Source organism: Aspergillus clavatus, genomic scaffold (assembly GCF_000002715.2).
Source record: "Aspergillus clavatus NRRL 1 1099423829736 genomic scaffold, whole genome shotgun sequence".
Classification (NCBI taxonomy): domain Eukaryota; kingdom Fungi; phylum Ascomycota; class Eurotiomycetes; order Eurotiales; family Aspergillaceae; genus Aspergillus; species Aspergillus clavatus.
In genome coordinates this window covers 33,186-52,045 of record NW_001517111.1, presented here as the reverse complement: position 1 = coordinate 52,045, position 18,860 = coordinate 33,186, and the positions used below count along the sequence as shown (strand labels likewise).

The window sequence follows — 18,860 nt, the reverse complement described above, 5'->3', positions numbered from 1 at the left end:
ACCCATCAGTAACACCTACGGCACGCCTGGAAATGAACTGTACGATATGTTCTCGTTCCCCAACCCCCCGCCTGCGCTTTCATTGTCCTACATGTACGTACAACCAGCTATATCGACTGCGAATCGAATATGCTAGGATCCTACTGGAGAAAGAAGCCATAGGCCAGCACATCGAAAATGCGGTGCTTTCAGGTTCTCATCCTGTTTCGTCAAGGAAGGATGAGGACAGCTCGAGTCAACAACCAAATGAGATCTCTGAATCCTGGGAGATTCGGCGAATCACCATTGCACAAGCCCAATCGTCAATCAAATTCAAAGAATTCGGTCATCACATTGAGAAACTCAAGTCTGTGATCAAAGAAAGGCGACTGCGAATCTCCCAGCACCGATTGACATTGGCAAGAAGACGATCTGATGCCGAGTCAGCAAACTTCCAGCTCAAGAGCAGAGAAAACTCCATGTTATGTGGTGTTCAGAACAACATCAAGCGGACGGAACATCTCTGGCACTCCTTACATAGCAAGACAGCAGAGGCTCGGATCTTCCTTTGCAGGGAGGCTGCTAATCTCTATGGCCTACGACAGAGATTGCAGAAGAATGGCAATGATATGAAAGAGATATATTATATTGGAGGCGTGCCTATTTTAAAACTGCGAGAATTGAATGGAAAGTTGCAATCTCTTTCAACGCACATCACTATATAATAATAATACGCCTATAGGTGCTACGCCCTGTCAAATATCGACGTCTCTTTGCAATATTGCTCATCTTCTCGTCCTCGTTTCGCATTACTTATCGTTGAGGCTTCCCGCCGAGATCACACTTCCTCACAGGAATTGCCCTAGCGCGATAATACATATACCTACTGGGTCTTATGTCCAACGAGAGGCAAACTCGCCCCTCTCCCAGGCGAAGCTGCAATCTCTTAACACACCAGCTTTACATGCAGTGGACTCATGTTCTCGCCATCCTCGTCCTCGACCTCTTTCCATCGACCGAGGCCTACCAAAACTCGCCCGGGAAGACACCGGAACCTACGCTCTCTTCCTGGAGGGAGTCACGTTATTGGCCTGGGACATCTCCTGGCTATGTCGCACCCAAGGGCTTAATGTGGCATTGGACTCTTGGGAGGAATTATCCGATTTTGGGAAAAACATGTGGCAGCTGTTAGTGGCTCCACCAATAGAAACCATGACTTTAATGAGGGCTTTCGCTGGGCGTGAAATGCAACACAAGGTTAAGACTATCGCAGACACCCCGAGGACTTCTATTCAAAGAGTCAAATCGTTCCCCATGTTGGGACATTACTCGCACGGAACAGTGCATTCATTTTTGAGTGCTTCAGAAGGTACGGAATTTATGAAAACCTGGAAACTACCGACTCCGACAAAGGTTGTTGATAAATTAAAATCGACTCTTCTTGGCGAGATAGCGAGTGCGGAATGGGAATTTCTCGAAGAGAAAGAGTGGGATGATCATGACCAAGAGCCGGTGAAGGTCTCCCTTCAAGGATTGTCAGTAATTTCAAGGCATGACTCTCAAGATGAGACACCTTCTGATAGGAATGGCGCTGGTCACCCCCGATCAGTAAATGACACAACAGTGGGACATGACAATTCTGGTTCCAAGGACTTCAAAGACTCCCTCAGCGCCGGTCGTCCAAGGGGATCGAGTGGGTGGACCAAATTGAGACATCGGTAACCTATTTTTTTCTAATTTTTTTTTGTTTCGGCTCATAGATGCTCTCAAGCAGTCATCCTTGTGCATTAGAGTATTATTCGAATGATGTAGGCGCATAAGGTCTTGCTGATGTATCAAAATGCAGTCAGATATATATATCTCAGAGTCATGGAACAGCCATTGCCATTCCTTAGCTGAGTTGTCGGCTGGTAGATTAGTTGGTACCATCTAAGGTACCTAGAATCCAGATACTTTGTTGGGTTTACTATGAGTACCTACGGAGTACTACCTAGACAGGAGATTTTCAGATTGATAAGATTAGACAACAGTACCTTATCTGAACCTCTATCGGATAATTGTTATCCAGTCAACCCGATGCCGCATGATTGCTGACTTCCCTTAATTGTATTCCTATCAAAAATTGGACTTTCTACTTTCCTTCGTGTGAATAATTTGCTTGATATCATTGTCCACTATAAAGCTTCCTCAGGTCCAATTACCCTTATATTCAACAGCCTGTCACTGTCACTGTGACGTTATTCAGGTCGGTAAGGATTACGGCCTAGATTGGGGTATTCCTTGAGGAACCATAATAGTGGCAGAATAAGTATCTATATTGGTCGGGTCATGGATGTGATCGGAATATAGAAGGCTCAAAGACAACAAGATGAGCCAAACGACGTGGCTGTCTCACGCTGACCCGGCATTATCTGGTATGTATCTTACAAACCATCGATGCTCCTTCAAGGCACAATCGAGACTGTCTATGAATCAACCGGCTAACAATCAAAATTTTAGCCTTGGATTACACTTTTGCTTCTGTGACCGATATACCTGATTATATCCTCCGAACGGAACTTACGCGCAGAAACGGGGCTCGAAGCTTCAACGACGACAAGGCAGCATGTGGTTCAAAAGAAAAGGGCGCATATAACACACCAATCCATGTGATGGCACTATTCCTCATCTTGGTCCTGAGCACACTAGGTAGATCTTGTCCCCTTCATAGACAATCCTTTTTTTTACATCTGCTTATCTTCAGTAAGCATGTTCATTCCCCGTCCTCGCCCGCCGGTTTCCACGCCTACCAATACCGCGGCACTTTCTCTTCATCTCCAGGCATTTTGGAACTGGGGTGCTGATCGCCACGGCCTTTGTTCATTTACTACCTACGGCGTTCATCTCTCTGACAGACCCCTGTCTTCCTCGATTTTGGAGTGAGAGCTATCGTGCTATGGCTGGATTTGTGGCTATGATCTCCGTCTTCGTCGTTGTCGTTGTAGAGATGTTCTTCGCCATGAAAGGTGCCGGTCATGTTCATGGAAGCGAGTATGATCATTTGATCAGCAGCACTGCGCGAGATTCCATTGAATCTACGAGCAACAACGCCGATTATTTGAGGCTTGACTCTCACGGTGCAGCGGACGACCTTCGTCTTGGCGCCATTCAGTCAAACAGCCAGACGGACATCCCCCAGCAGAAATCTGGCTCCTTGCTCCGAACCTCACCAGAGCCCAAGCATGGACAGGGCAAGAACTCGCCCTTATACCACGAAGAGGACAGTCCAGATCTGGAAAACAGCGAACCTGTTCACAACTATCACAGCGTCCGTGGAGTTGGGGACTCCAATTCTCGCTGTCATGATTCTCAGCCACAGGACTTGGCTGGGCAAACACCCCCTAAGTTGCCCTCACAGAGTCCTCGGCGCCAGCTACTACAATGTCTACTGCTCGAAGCTGGTATCCTTTTCCATAGTATTTTCATCGGCATGGCTCTCAGTGTTGCGACAGGAACATCGTTTGTTGTTCTTCTTGTGGCAATATGCTTTCATCAAACATTCGAGGGGTTTGCCCTTGGGTCACGGATCGCCTCCTTGATACCAGATCTCTTTTCGCCGTCATCTATGAAACCATGGCTCATGTCTCTGGCTTATGGAACAACCACGCCAGTTGGCCAAGCTATTGGCCTAGTCCTACATAATCTGTATGACCCGGCGAGCACTGCGGGTCTTTTGATGGTTGGCATTACCAATGCAATCAGTAGTGGGCTCCTGCTGTTCGCTGGACTTGTGGAACTCCTTGCGGAGGATTTCCTCAGCGAGTCTAGCTATGCGACACTCAGAGGTCGCAGGCGTATCGAGGCTTGTGTGGCCGTCGCAGGCGGAGCATTGCTGATGGCATTGGTCGGCGCATTCGCCTAAACTCTGAGCGGTCATTGCCTACTATATCATATTGACCTTCCCTAGACATCAATAGAGAGACAGTGTATAGCTAATAGACTCGGATGGACAATAACAGGTTAGATATTTGATTTTTGGTAGATGGCTCGTTGTCATTGCGTCTTGTTCTGCATCAGCACCTGCTGGGTAAACTGAGTCCAGGGTTGCCATTTCTTGGTAAAGCATATACCTTAGAGCAAGATTTGCAGACCGCAAGGCATCCTCACGCTATGACACAGATTTCTGTCCGAAATACTCTTCAGGCTTCGAGATGGCGCTGCATCTACCATGCCAGGGCCACAAGGGTGGGTGGGTGCGGGACAGGTGCGCGCGCACTTGCTATTTTGTTGAGCCTGAGAGCTATGGAGCTTGATTTACCAACAATAAAGTAGATCATTTACTACATGCGGCTCTTGCCCTCTTGGATATGTAACCCATTTGCTCTGGTGGCAGGAAATCTATTATCAGAATTTAACCGGTACGCTCAGATCTCAGGCACATGATATAGATGGAAACATGTCTATGTGAAAATTAATCCAAAAAGACATATATGCGCACCCATATACTCGGTCAGGACATAGACGAATTTCGAGCTTATTCAAGGAGCTCAACAACCATAGCACTGGCTCCACCACCACCATTACAGATCCCAGCACATCCAATCTTGCCTTTTTTCGCCTTCAGGACCCCGAGCAGAGTGGTCAAGATACGTGCGCCACTAGCACCAACAGGGTGACCAATGGCTACCGCTCCGCCGTGGATGTTGACCTTTTCCTCAGGAATATTAAGTAATTTCATGTTAGCAAGGGCAACAACGCTAAAAGCCTCGTTGATCTCAAAAGCATCAATTGCGTCCTGATCGACACCTGCATGCTTTAGGGCCTTGGGAATTGCGAGGGCAGGGGTCGTGGTGAATTTGCTGGGCTGCTGAGCGGCGTCTCCCCATCCGAGGATTTTGGCCACGGGTTTTAGGTTAAGTTCCTTCAACTTGGCCTCTGAAACGAGGACAACAGCAGCAGCACCATCATTGAGAGGAGAAGAGTTAGGTGCCGTCACTGTCCCAGAACCAGGGATAAATGCAGGCTTGATACTTCGGAGTTTCTCGGCGTTGAGCTAAAGAACACATGGTTAGCTTGCCATAAGCAATAGCCTCATAAGCGGTTCATCCGTCGGGGCATCCATACATTTTTGGGTTCCTCATCCTGTGAGACAGTGACACCTGGTTTTCCTCTGAATCCAGGAAGTTGAATCGGGGCAATCTCATCATCGAACAGGCCAGCTTTCTGAGCTGCTTGGGCCTTCTGGTACGTGCGAATAGCGTAATCGTCCTGTTGTTCTCTGTTAAATCCATAATCCTGAGCACACTCCTCTGCTTGAAGGCCCATAAGTTCCTGGCTTCCTGCATCCATCAGGCCATCCTTCATGATACCATCAACCAGTGTCTGATGGCCATATTTAGCTCCAGTGCGCATATTAGGAAGGTAGTGCGGTGCGTTTGACATTGATTCGGTGCCACCAGCCACAACGACATCAGCGTTTCCAGTCATGATGGTCTGAGCTCCAAGAATGATTGCCTTCAGGCCGGATGCGCAGACCTTGTTAACGGTAGTGCATACGGTTGATTCCTTGAGGCCTGCAACGAGTGCGCACTGCCTAGAAGGATTTTGTCCAACACTTCAATAGTTAACAGCATGATTCAGGAAAATGGTATGATCAGGACAGGGATTCAACTTACTTGGCGGAAATAACATTGCCAAAAAAGACCTCCTGAACATCCGAAGGCTGAAGTCCCTCGGCTTTAGCAAGAGCAGCTATGTCACCCTATCAATTAAGAGCTCACAAATGACTTTCGAGTCAGGTCGACATACCTTTGATAGCGTGAGAACCGAGCTGTGGGGCAGTCAAGCTTGAAAGAGAGCTTTAGGAAAGCAATCTGGATCAGTCTCAATCCTTTTCAAATTTACGATGGGAGCAGAGACTATGCTTACCCCAAGAAGGACCCCACAGGAGTTCGGGCAGAGGAGACTATATAAACAGGCGGGAGCGAAGACATGGTGGTGGTTTGCAGTTCAAGATTGTTGAGCTGCTAGTTGCGGTGCAAAAGGATTCGGAGAGCGTCTAGTCTTAGCACGCTTTTTCGTAGATCTCAGACAGCCGGTTGGAACAATCGCGACTCGGAACGATAGCAAAGAAGGATGGCCGAAGATATGGAGGGATCGTCGGGAGAATGATTACGGGAGGGCTCTCTTTTTATGTTGTCGAGCGGGGGCCGATTCGCAGTGGTGCAACAGGAATAAGGGGAGAGTCGCTGTAGTTCAGACGCTCTAAAATTTTAGCGGCGCGCCGTCTCCCGCGAGAAGCGAGGCTACCTAATATCGTATAGTAACCACCATGTAAATCAAAGTACACATATTAAGTTAAAGATAATGTGCTTCGTAGATAATAAGTATCCAGTAAACTAATAGATATAAATAAACTAGATTCACATAGCCAGATAGGTTGCTATGAAAGCTTAATATCTTTAACAAGTTTTAAGTGTAGGTGAGGTTGAGTGTATGAAAGACGTTGTTTCGGAGGTGTATGGACTATGGAGGAGTACTTAGAATCATATAGTGGCCACCATATCAGGTTAGGTACCCCACTTTTTCAGAAGAACAGCACAACACTAAGATTTTAGAGCGTCGGAACTACAGCGACCCCCAAGGTGACTCCCGGAGTAAGCAGACAGCCACCGCCAAGCTCAGGCCTACCGCCAAACCCTCTTTGTTCAACTTTCCGAGTGCTCAGAAGAGCTTTTCTGAATTGAGCGAACACAGCGTCCGTTTCAACATCGGGGCTCAATTCAGTCGAGTTCCGAGGTTCCTATCAGCACCATGGATGATCTTTACGATGAGTATGACATATCCGGGCCCAATTTTTCGAAGCCCAAAAGTGCTGGTTAACTAACATTGACGCTAGGTTTGGCAATTACATTGGGGAGCCTGCGGACTCGGATGAGGATGACCAGCATGAAGAGCTCAAGCAACAGGCTTTCGCTTTCGACGAGGCTTTTGGGGAGGATGAGGAAGAAGATAACACAACTGAGCATCAATTGATGGAGGTTGATGGTAGGTCACTCTTTGAGCCACAATCTTTTTTAAAATGGTTCTAATCCTGATTGTAGAGGGTCCCTCCAACGCGGTTGTCCTACATGAAGATAAACAATACTACCCGAGCGCGCAACAAGTGTACGGTCCCAACGTGGAAACTTTAGTCCAGGAGGAAGATTCACAGCCGCTCTCGCAACCTATAATTGCACCCGTCCAGCAGAAGAAGTTCGCCATTGAAGAGGCTGAGCTGCCGCCCGTTCATTTCTCCCGGCAATTCATGACGGATTTGCTTCAATTTCCAGAGCAAGTCAGGAATGTCGCAATCGTCGGCCACCTACATCATGGAAAGACATCCTTTATGGACATGCTTGTCACGCAAACGCATGATCTGACAGAACGTCTGGAGAAGCGGGTAGGCAGACGGAAGGAGGAACAGCTCCGATACACTGACGTCCATTTTCTGGAACGAGAGAGGGGCCTTTCGATCAAATCGGCCCCCATGACATTAGTGCTTCAGGGCACCAAGGGGAAGTCTCATCTCTTCAACATCCTTGACACTCCGGGGCATGTGAACTTTGTGGACGAGGTTGCTGCATCGTCTCGACTCGCTGACGGTGTGGTGCTGGTCGTTGATGTTGTTGAAGGTGTGCAGGCCAATACGGAACAGATCATCAAACATGCCGTGCTGGAAGGCCTCCCCATGACGATGGTTGTGAACAAGATGGATCGACTAATTCTGGAGCTGAAAATACCACCAAATGACGCTTACTTCAAATTGAAACATGTGATTGAGGAGGTGAACACAATCATTGAGAAAGTTCTACCTGGGCAAGGGCAAAAGAATCGGCTCAGCCCCGAGAAAGGGAATGTTGCCTTCGCGTGCGCCTCTATGGGGTGGTGTTTTACCCTCCAATCATTTGCTAAAATGTATGCTGAGACTTACCCACAAGTTGAAACATCTGACTTTGCTATGCGCCTCTGGGGAGATATCTTCTTCAATCCGAACAGTCGCAAATTCACGCGAAGAGGAGTGGAAGAGAAATCCAAACGGACTTTCGTTAAATTCGTTCTGGAGCCTATCTACAAACTCTATTCCCACACAATAAGTGAAAGTCCGGAGGATTTGAAAGAGACCCTTGCCAGCGTGGGTATCAATCTGAAACCGTCGCAACTCAAGTCGGATGCAAGGGTGCTATTGAACTTGGTTTGTCGAGAGTTTTTTGGTCCGGCCACCGGCTTTGTGGATATGCTCGTACGGCATATTCCCTCCCCAGTAGAAGGAGCTCAAAGGCAACTCGACAGATACTATACCGGTCCACTGGATACAAAAGCTGCGGCCGCCATGAAAGCATGTGACGCAGACGGCCCCCTAATTGTCCATGTCACTAAACTTTTCGCCAGCACGGATGCCTCGACCTTCCATGCTCTTGGCAGGGTCATGAGTGGTACAGCTCAGCCTGGTCAGCAAGTTCGGGTGCTGGGCGAGGGCTATACTCCTGAAGATGAGGAGGATATGGTAACTGCAACCATCTCAGATACATGGATTGCTGAAACCTGCTATAACATTCCAACCAGCGGTGTTTCTGCTGGAAACCTAGTTCTACTGGGTGGTGTGGAGAACTCCATTGTGAAGACAGCCACTATCGTCCCTATCAAGTTTGAGGACGATGAAGAAGCACATATCTTCCGGCCAATCCGTCATATGACGGAATCTGTCTTCAAGGTCGCAGTAGAGCCGGTCAATCCATCGGAGCTTCCGAAAATGCTTGACGGCCTACGCAAGGTTAACAAAAGCTACCCACTCATTTCAACCAAGGTAGAAGAGTCTGGTGAGCATGTGGTGCTGGGAACAGGAGAGCTCTACATGGACTGCGTACTACACGATCTCCGAAGACTATATTCGGAGATGGAAATCAAAGTATCTGATCCTGTCACTCGTTTCTGCGAAACTGTTGTGGAGACCTCTGCCATAATGTGCTATTCCATCACGCCGAATAAGAAAAACAAGATTACCATGATCGCTGAGCCCTTGGATGATGGAATCGCTGAAGATATTGAAAGCGGCAAAGTCAGCATCAAGGATCCAATTCGCAAAGTGGCGAAATTCTTTGAAGAGCGGTACGACTGGGACAAGCTTGCGGCCAGAAGTATCTGGGCTTTTGGCCCAGATGAAATGGGCCCGAACATTCTACAAGACGACACACTACCATCGCAAGTCGACAAGAAACTACTTGGGAGCGTTAGAGACTCTATCACGCAAGGCTTCAGCTGGGGGACTCGGGAGGGTCCTCTTTGTGAGGAACGTAAGTCGTTTTGATCATTCACTCTTTCCAGGTTTATGTGCTTGGTATCGATCTGCCAGCACGAGGCGGGGGCTAACTTGGACATAGCGATTCGGAATACAAAGTTCAGACTCACGGACGTGACGCTAGCAGACCAAGCCATTTATAGAGGCGGTGGCCAGATAATTCCCACAACCCGACGTGCCATTTATTCATCCTTCCTCATGGCATCTCCTCGCTTGATGGAACCTATTTATTCGTGCACCATGACAGGACCTGCAGACGCTGTTGCTTCGGTATATACAGTACTTTCACGCAGGAGAGGTCATGTCCTTTCAGATGGGCCAATCGCCGGGACGCCGCTATACACGGTGCGCGGTCTGATTCCAGTCATAGACTCTTTTGGATTTGAGACGGATCTCAGGATCCACACCCAAGGCCAAGCCGCGGTCAGCCTCGTCTTCGACAAATGGAATGTTGTCCCAGGTGACCCGCTAGACCGCGAAGTCAAAATAAAGCCACTCGAGATGGCACCTGCCATGGCGACGGCCCGAGATTTTGTGCTGAAAACAAGAAGGCGAAAAGGCTTGGCGGAGGACGTCACAATCAGTAAATTCTTGGAACCAGAATTGTGGAAAGGTTTGAAGGAGAGTGGCGTCTTGGACTCTTGACAGAGTCCTTATCTGTTTGATAATTGCGACAGGTTCAGTATCAAAACATGTAGTTATAGTGTTATCCTGGCGCAGTAGGCCATTGAACCGGCCTGGAGCCATACGAATACAAGATGATTGCAACGGTCAGAATAGGGGATCTACCTTTGATTCAGTTGCAGTACTGCCGAATGCCAAAGTTACTGGCACGTTTCCAGCATCTTGGTGATGACACCCATCAGAGTCCCATTTTCTAGAGCAGCAGCGACTCTTTCTTTATCGGCTAGTTGCTTGTTGACTTCGTCAGCAGTACTATGGGTGCCTTCCTTGATCCGCACATCAACGCGAAATCGAAGTGGGAGTGACTGCTCAAGCCGAACACGCACACCGAGCCCTATAACTGTGGCCAGGCTACAATGTGTTATGGTCGGGGTAATGAGAACGGTGATAGTGCGAAGAGGCGAATCAGGCACATGCGGTAGCGATGGCTTGATGCTGATGTCTGAAAGTGAGACAACGGCTAAGGCCCCTAGGGATATAGGATGCTCGGGGTCAGATATGGTGGATATGAGGTCTAGAAATCTGATTAGAAGCTGAATCATGTTTGCTTTTCTGAGGTGGAAAAAGGGTGGTAAGACCCCCCATAGGGATAGGTGCTTGAAGCCATACCGAAAATCTCTTGTTCATCTATAGGCTCTTCTAGTAAATAATCATCGCTCTCAGGCTCCGAGTACGTGTTGACAGAAAAGGCGTCGCCCAAAGTCGCAGAATATCGTAGAGTAGGACTGAATACCCCACCTCCAAAACCGTTAGGCTTCTGTGAAGTCGCAGGCAACCGAGTTGGAAGATCAGAGGGGCTCAGAATGATGGGATTGGAATTTTGTATTTCTGAGGCCATTGTGAACTATAATTAATAGAGAGTATGTGATGCTATCAGGATAAGTGAATGATTATGTTGTATTGCGGTTGAACGAGGAGGTGGCAAAGATAAATCATGACATGGTTGATAAGGAAGGCTTATGAGGGCTAGCCTACATTACCATATGTTGTTAAAGTATGTAGCACCCAAAACAAAGGTACATACAGGAAGGAAAGAATAATCATGAGGACATAATGCAGTATGGATGGATCATCTTAAGTCAACTGTGCGTATATGGGACTTTCATAGAAGTCATCAGAAACATCGCCAGTATCCAACTTCTACACAAATACCATACGAGTCTTCAATCACCTGATTCCTCAGAGTTGCCTCGAGAGTTGCTTCGATCGCGCCAACAAAGAAAACCCCCCTAAAAAGACTGTCTACCAACGCAACATGGAACTGCTCTTGACAGTATGCACTAGGTACATCTCGCATAATACCAGAGGTAATGGCATTGTGAGGTATTGACGCACTGGGAAATTGTACGGGATACGGAATACATACACACAAGTGCAGATTTCTGCGGCAGCCCCTCAACTTCTAAGGCGATTGATTCTGATCCAATAATACAGTACTGTGTAGGAGACAGCCCTGAGTAGTAGTAAGTTACCAACTAACTTAACTATAAATCTCTATGCTATGCACAGTACCTACATTAGGTATCCGTACCTACTCCGTAGTCCATACCTGCCTTACAAGTTACAAATCTCTCCAAGACAAAGTGTAGTAGTATTTAGAATTTTAAATAACTACTATCTGGTGTCTACAGTACGAGTCTAGTTTCACTTGATCCGTACTCTCGGTCTCTTGTGCTCTTACGTCCAGCATCCCTCCATCAATTATCAGTCGGTATCCATGTCTGTACTCTATCTATCCGGCAATTGATCGATTCATCATTTAACTCCTTCATCGCTTGCTGTGCTGCGCCCCGCAATACATGCTTATTCCAGTCGAACTCGAATTCCCCGAAACCCCCCCCCTCCCCTCAAGACTCAGAGACAGATAATAAGGTGCCAAGAATCAGAGGAGGTTGTTAACGTGCAGCTTGTCTATCTTCGCGGAGAAACCAAGATCATCAAATTCCACATTTGAGGTCCCGTGGCGTTGGTGGTATTTTCTTCCACCTGGCAATATCTGCTCTCTAGTCATTCGGTTTATTCCCTCACTAGCCCTTTCTAATAGCTTGCGTCAGAATCGCAAACCTCCTCCTGCTTATTCTCCATTGCATGTAAACCCATCCAAGGGTGTTGCCAGTTGAATGCGGCATCCAGTCCAACTCATGCGATTCTTCCTCGCCAGCCGCCTGCCGCGATTTCAATGATATGCGGATGGTGTTGAACTGCAATGCAAGCTGCCCAGGCTTCCATATTGCTCTTTTCTCTTCACAGCTGTAAGGCCCGGGTCGCTTATCTCCTATCTACCCCTTCTTCATGAGCTTCCCAGCTACATCTAATCTCCTCACGAATTTCTTACTCGTATCCTCCATTCCTGTGCGCTTGCGCGTTTCAAGCTCCACGAGACCATGTGTGTGTTCTCTCCTCATTAAACTGTACATTGCCCATTGTGTTCATTCCGCAATTATGACACCGCGTGTTTGTATGCGCATCTATTTATCGATTCCCATTGATCTCTTTTCATGGATGAGTGGCTGATCTTTGACTGGAGATATGTTTAGTGCAATCCCCAACCTTCAACCTTTTGATCGCCAGGGACTGAGGCCCTCCTTCCATCGGCAGAATCTCCCTACTTCAAGTTGACACGTTGTGCCTATCCAAGGAGATGAAAAATAAGACCATTGTCATCTCCTTAAGGATTTCACCAGAGGAGACTGACTCAACATTGTGGTCTTTTTATTGAGACATTTATCATACCGCGTACTGTGGACAACCCATTGATCACGGTCACGATACACGTTGGAATCTACAGCTGCTGCAAGAATTCTAGCACCAGGAGCAGAGAGTGCCAAAAAACAGAAGTCAGAAGAGAGCTGGGATTTGCACAGAAAACATCCAAGGATCGTCTTTCGCCATATATCCATTAAGCTTGGATTCTAATTTTCATCCAAGTCAAGCACTCAAATACTATCTCTTCTCTGACTCCACGGGAAGGCTTTCATCACTCCTGGTGAAACTATTTCGGCGAAATCAATGCGATGCACGTTTAAGAAGTACTTGGACATCAGATGTGATCTGAAGACTAATACAGAAGACCTCTCGCACTCTCCTCAGCTATAACCTACCGGAGCTGGAAACTCTGTGTATCTATTTTTACCGTGCTGGTTGTTCCAGACAAGGCGGGCCTTGGGACCAATTTTGACCTAGCATTCTTGCAAAGAGCAGAAGAAAGAATCCCAGAAGACTATCCCATCTCTCTGTTTATCTTTGGTTGGCAAGGGTCTTTATTGCGATCTGTGCCCTCTGGAAGTATCACAATGCAAGGCTACCCTTTTGTGCCTCCAACTGGCCCTCCCCGAGAGGGTCATAAGAGTAAGTCCTCTTTTAACTCAACTAATATCACTTGGATTGCGGCCGCAAAACGTGGTCAAATCTTTCTGGAGATTTGATCTAATGTTCTCTCATATAGACTATGTATTCGTCGATGAACATAATAGACACAAACGCCTGAAAGGTCAGTGACATCTTCTCTGCTCCGTCCTTCCTACGGCACGCTCCAGAGAATATTTGCTGAACTATATGTCACTAGTAATGCGAGCCTGCAACGGCTGCAGGAAACGGAAAATTAAGTGTGACGCTGCCACCACTAACACTTGGCCGTGTTCAGCATGTACCCGACTGAAGCTCGTATGTGTACCACCAACCATTGGGCAAGAGAACGAAGTCTCCTCTACTCAGAATCCCGAATCTTCCTCGCTAAGTTCTTTGCGTGCGTCGCAAGCGGCCACTTCAACACATCATCCATACTCCATACCACAAAACCTTGCCAATGGGAGCCAACCTGCTGTCGGACATGCTACTTCATATAACGATGGAGTTGGACTGTTATCTCAGTATATTCCGTCGGATCGTGGCCAGTCCAACTTCTATGAGATACGACCACCGCATTTACCCACATCAAGTAGCAACTATCAACACCCACAGATGTTCTCTGCTACACCAAATCAAGGCTTGGAAAATACAACTACCAGTATGTTTGCCGATGACGAGCAGTCAACTACTGCCGAGAACCTCAGCGAAGTCCTTGGTGAATTGAGGATCGATGAAACTGGTATTGGTGAGTTCAATCATGTTGACTATAGGGCCTGAAGACTACTGATCTTTCGATGAAGCGCCTTACATTCGACAACAGCGCAAAGACCGAGTAGAAGCCGGAGCCCCAATTCAGGACGATATTGAGGAGAGATTGCCACCCTTGAGTACCGGTGCGGGATCGATCATACGCATCCCTCCGGAACTAATGCCGCCAGATAATGAGGTGATGAAGTATCTCAAACTCTACTTCAATGACATACATCCCTATGTTCCTGTTGTTCATCGAGCTCATCTTTACTTTCAATGGCAAAATGAACGAAGCTTGATATCTCCTTTGCTGCTTGAGGCACTTTTTGCTTGTGCTGGTAGATTATCGGATGATCCTGCACAGGGAGCGCAATGGCTCGCTCTAGCTAACAGTAAGACTTCTTTTATCTTATGCGCTCAGGGATCTCAAAAACTGATGTTAGCATGTGGGCAGGGCATGAATCTAGCTTCATGGATGTGCCGCGCCTCAGCACAATCCAAGCTTTGCTCTTGCTTCTCAAAGCCCGAGAATCTTTGCCAAAGAAAGGCTACTATTACCGCTCATGGCAAACTGTGAAGACTATTGTTTCAATGGCAAAAGACTTGGACATTCATGATCATTACAACGTCCACGCCGAAGGCAAGTCCTGCGAAATGGACACAGTGGAGTGCCTTGTACAAATCAGAGTTTGGCAAGCCCTCTTGGTTGTTGAAGTCATGATCGGTGCACCGCAGGGTAAGTTTTACGAACCACAACATCTCACAGGCATTGGCTGACCTCCGCAGGTCGGTCGGACTATGGCGTGGATCCGGAGACAGTAGATATGAGTCCAAATCTGGATATCCAGGGCCTCGACCAGTTTGAGATCGATCGCTCCAGACAATATGCCTACTTTGTGAGAAACGCCTACCACATTCGCTTGATCACTGATATATATCATAAAATCAAGAAGGATAAGGACTGGGGGGCCAATCCTAGACTTGTGGAAAAGAATCCTCTTTTCACAGATTGGCTCCGGGGCCTTCCATCGGACTTACAGATAACATATCCTAGTGATGGATCATCGCCATGGATCCCCTCACATTTTGTGGCAAATATGCACTCACATTGCCACTTAGGGATCATCCTATTACATCGACCACAATTGCTCGCCTCCAAGTCTTTTACGGCCGGAGGAGGGTGGAAGATTCACATGGCGTTATGCTACTCTTCTGCCAAGAGTCTTTGTAGGCTTCAAGAAGCTATTCTAGATCGCTATGGCCTGCCGGGGCTTCTATTCATGCAAAGAGGTATCAACTTCTCGATATATAGCATCTTGACATGCACAATGTTGCATCTAGTGAGTGTGGCACCGATGACTATCTGGTATTGGAATGATTGACTGATTATGGGAAGATTGCTATAACATCTCCAGACCCCCACTTTCATGCCGACGCGAGGGATTATTTCACGAGACATATGCGTATACTCGAGACATGCTCGTCTGCTTGGCCAATGCCCGAACTACGAGCGCAGATAGACTCCTTGCGACTTGCTTTTTCCGCCAACATCAATCGTCCTTTCGAACTCAAGTCTACTTTTCCTTATGGTAGTCCTTCGGAACCATATCATCCCAGCCCACCACTCGATTCGTCCTATCATCCTCAATTGAGCCAACTCTCGAGCAGCATACAGAACCGAGTGGGCTATTCCGTTTATCCAGTGACCTCCCCAATATCAGCCCGCACTGAAGAAGCCAAGTCGGACTCCTTCCAACACCAGCATGAGAGTCATCTTGCACCACATCAACCCTCGAATCAATCAATAGATGCTCCTTTAGTCGATGAAAACAGTTGGGATCCTACTCGAATTATCAAGTATGAACGCCAATCTGTCCATGAAGTTCTCTTATGCTAACATCTTGCCTAGCCAGTGGGACATGGCTTTTCCGGTCGGCCCATCAGCGCCGACTACGCATTCACCGCCGATGGGGCTGGAGAGCTCTACGCAATTGAATATTCTACCGCACCAGTTTCCCGTTCATTATGAGACACATGCGAAGATATCTTCGCTTGCAACATCCCAAACCCTTCCCCAGTCCCAGTCCCATTTCAGTGGACAACAAGTCTTGATAACGGCACGTGATTGGCAGCAGAGCGTTGCTAGCGTGTACGATCCCAACGGCTTGAAGCGGAGGTGGAACCAGTCACTTGATACCGGAGAGCAAAGCAGTACAAAGCGTCAACGATGATATTCAGCAATACTATCTCTTTCTCCATACTGATCGGTCTATATACTCTCTCAGGTTGGATGTTCCAGCCTATATATGATGAACCATTTACAAGGTATAATGAGGCACCATCTTGGAAAGAATTTGGTGTCAATTTAATGACTGTGGCTCTTGCAAAAAAGTGCTGGAAGGCAGGTATAAATGCCTGCACTTGTTGCTTGGCTTTGAACATTTCTGGAGTCTGCAGCAGCCTGGGAGGAAGGCCTTGACCAGTATTGATTGTCAGGACTGGCTCCTGATTATCTTCCAAATCCATATCGCCACAGGGCACTTTGTGGGTTAAACATGGAATGGGTGGATAAAGATATGCATAATACACATACAAAATGGACAAGTAATGAACTTCTTATTGGGATCTTCGCCTGTGCTGGCAATGAAGATATCTCGATGCTGCTTGTACAGGTTTTCACAGCTTATCACAAGGACCGCAAGTTTTACATCACTGAGTAAACACCCTGTCGAGCTGTACAATCAGCCCAGTATGGATTGGTTGAAGTCCCAGTCTCAGTCGTATAAGCCAGAGAACGTCGATCAGCGATTTCTGCAGAAGATGTAGTTCGAATGGACGAAGTCGAGGCGGACAGGATGTCACGATTGCGATGGAAGGAGCTAGCCAAGAGCCAAATGGAAAAGGATAGGAAAATGGCGTTGAAGAGGGCAGAAAGCCAGGACACAGAGGCATCTCAGGAGAGCCAGAAAATCACTCTGACCATTGTAAGTTGTGATGTCCTCAGGAAGTCCGAGATCAGGCATATTTAGTTGCGTCGATTGATACCAATACGGTCTTCTCGAGTTCGGACAATCCTTGCTTTGTCGCCCGGTAGAGGTTTTAACTCGTCATTTGGATCGAAATTAGTGGCGTTGGAGCTGCTTTTAATGTGTGGATTCTTGTATGTGTCTTCTGTGATTTTGCGAAGCCGCATTTCTTCAAAGGCTGCAATGTCCTCTGATGTAACTGCTATGACTGTAGGCTTGCGACGTAACATTTATGAGACTTGCTTGTTTATTATTTGTAAAGACCTCAGGTCTACTCTGTACGTTTCACTCTATAGAGGTGGAACCATAGACACAATGATGATAGTCACGTGCGGTCATGTGCTTTTTTTCCTGTGGTCTGTCAGACCGACGGGCTTCCGGCAGGGTGATATGTTCATGAGAGCGACCTCGAAGGCTGTCGCATAGCATCACATTTTCGCTCCATCCAGGACCTGAAAATGTTCAAAGCGCAGTCGAGGCTTCTTGCAAGTCATTGTGGCCGTCAGGCGCCAGCAGATGTGATAATTGTATCTACCCGATACTTTTCAATCTCTCGACAAGCAAACAACAGCGCAAGCCAACCAAGTATGTGGAAACACCGGAGCTGTTGTTGTACCCTTGCTTCTGACCATCGTCTGGTGGTTTATGCCTGGTCCTTATCTTCTATCTTCTAATCTACAACTGTCTAGCTCGTCAAGATGTGCCAGCTTCTCCTGCCTCCCACAAATCGTCGCCTACTTCTGCTTCGAGAAGAGTCAACAGTTCAAAGAGTGTAACTCCCCGTCGAACTATGCCCCAGCGCGTGGTTGACGCAAGGTCACTCGCTGTTCCCAAGCACGGAAGTTTGCCTACCAATATACTTCGGAGTCCCCGGTTCCAGAAAGCACGAAACGGGGCACAAGCCCGTGGTCGTAGGACCAAAATGCCTACTTCGACTGCTACGTCCAAAGGCCAGAGAGGTCACAAGCCGAAGGTCCAGCGAAAACGCACAGATATGGAGGAAGTAGATGAAAGTTCACAGGCTGAGATTGAGAATGTTTACGTCAGGCTTTCTAAAACTTCCACGTCTATAGCCAGTCGCTATAATCCTCAACTGGCCGATCACTCTGCCCTGGTTGAGACTTGGCCTTCCTTGCCCATCGATATTGCTGCCAAGAAAGCCGGAGTTATTGAGAAACTATCAATGCTGAGTGATCGATTTCCGAATGGCTACGTCCCACCTCACGAACTGGGCAAGCGCTTTCTTGTAGGACGAAATGTTCGATTTCACAATGAAGAGGAAAAATCGCTTGCCCTTGCTGAGGCCCAAAGACTTGCACAACAACGTGCCGATACATTATCGCAGCGAAAAGGCAACCTCGTGGAACCAGAAGACGTGACTTTTAAGCAGTTGAGTGAAGGTAACAAAAGCACTTTGATTGAGAAGCTTGTTCGAGGAAGCTACACCAAGTTAGAAACTCAACCCGCCGACAAGCCTCAGGTTCTCGATGAAGTCCTGAAGAATCTCAGGAACAACGAAACATATCGGAGTGCTGGAAAAAGCTCCCAATTCGTTGCCAAAGTCGAGTCACTTCTTGCTTCGGGCCGTCCATCACCTGTGCCGAAAGCATGAATGATGAATGAAAGTGCATCTTGGGGAAGTCCTGATCTCTTGTACTACCAATATCTTCCGATCTTGTGTCATTAATGCCCGCTACTCATATTTTCTGAATTTAAGTCATTCATCCCTCAGTTTACTACGAATTACTATTTCTATC

The 18,860-nt window shown here is 47.4% G+C and overlaps 7 protein-coding genes across 7 annotated transcripts; 4 read left to right on the top strand and 3 right to left on the bottom strand.

Moving 5' to 3' along the window:
* Positions 1-2,630: 2,630 nt before the first annotated feature.
* On the top strand, positions 2,631-3,880 carry ACLA_057340 (putative ZIP family zinc transporter; the record flags this gene model as incomplete). Its single annotated transcript, XM_001276503.1, has 2 exons — positions 2,631-2,667; positions 2,727-3,880. The coding sequence occupies 2 exons, from the start codon at positions 2,631-2,633 to the stop codon at positions 3,878-3,880; spliced, it is 1,191 nt and encodes a 396-aa protein (XP_001276504.1).
* A 612-nt stretch (positions 3,881-4,492) lies between these two features.
* On the bottom strand, positions 4,493-5,951 carry erg10B (acetyl-CoA C-acetyltransferase; the record flags this gene model as incomplete). Its single annotated transcript, XM_001276502.1, has 5 exons — positions 4,493-5,011; positions 5,083-5,572; positions 5,634-5,709; positions 5,767-5,816; positions 5,887-5,951. 5 exons carry the CDS (start codon positions 5,949-5,951, stop codon positions 4,493-4,495), a joined length of 1,200 nt encoding a protein of 399 aa, XP_001276503.1.
* An 820-nt stretch (positions 5,952-6,771) lies between these two features.
* On the top strand, positions 6,772-9,940 carry ACLA_057320 (116 kDa U5 small nuclear ribonucleoprotein component; the record flags this gene model as incomplete). The annotated part of the gene is made up of 4 exons (XM_001276501.1): positions 6,772-6,791; positions 6,857-7,005; positions 7,062-9,290; positions 9,378-9,940. 4 exons carry the CDS (start codon positions 6,772-6,774, stop codon positions 9,938-9,940), a joined length of 2,961 nt encoding a protein of 986 aa, XP_001276502.1.
* Positions 9,941-10,119: 179 nt separating this feature from the next.
* ACLA_057310 (iron-sulfur cluster assembly protein CIA2) lies at positions 10,120-10,817 on the bottom strand (the record flags this gene model as incomplete). The annotated part of the gene is made up of 2 exons (XM_001276500.1): positions 10,120-10,493; positions 10,589-10,817. The coding sequence occupies 2 exons, from the start codon at positions 10,815-10,817 to the stop codon at positions 10,120-10,122; spliced, it is 603 nt and encodes a 200-aa protein (XP_001276501.1).
* Positions 10,818-13,272: 2,455 nt separating this feature from the next.
* ACLA_057300 (Zn(II)2Cys6 transcription factor) lies at positions 13,273-16,308 on the top strand (the record flags this gene model as incomplete). The annotated part of the gene is made up of 8 exons (XM_001276499.1): positions 13,273-13,327; positions 13,425-13,469; positions 13,545-14,072; positions 14,128-14,469; positions 14,532-14,813; positions 14,864-15,417; positions 15,474-15,934; positions 15,987-16,308. The coding sequence occupies 8 exons, from the start codon at positions 13,273-13,275 to the stop codon at positions 16,306-16,308; spliced, it is 2,589 nt and encodes an 862-aa protein (XP_001276500.1).
* A 794-nt stretch (positions 16,309-17,102) lies between these two features.
* Positions 17,103-17,333, bottom strand: ACLA_057290 (CDC26 family anaphase-promoting complex subunit; the record flags this gene model as incomplete). The annotated part of the gene is made up of 1 exon (XM_001276498.1): positions 17,103-17,333. One exon carries the CDS (start codon positions 17,331-17,333, stop codon positions 17,103-17,105), a length of 231 nt encoding a protein of 76 aa, XP_001276499.1.
* A 692-nt stretch (positions 17,334-18,025) lies between these two features.
* Positions 18,026-18,715, top strand: ACLA_057280 (uncharacterized protein; the record flags this gene model as incomplete). Its single annotated transcript, XM_001276497.1, has 1 exon — positions 18,026-18,715. The coding sequence occupies one exon, from the start codon at positions 18,026-18,028 to the stop codon at positions 18,713-18,715; it is 690 nt and encodes a 229-aa protein (XP_001276498.1).
* Between the last annotated feature and the right edge of the window lie 145 nt (positions 18,716-18,860).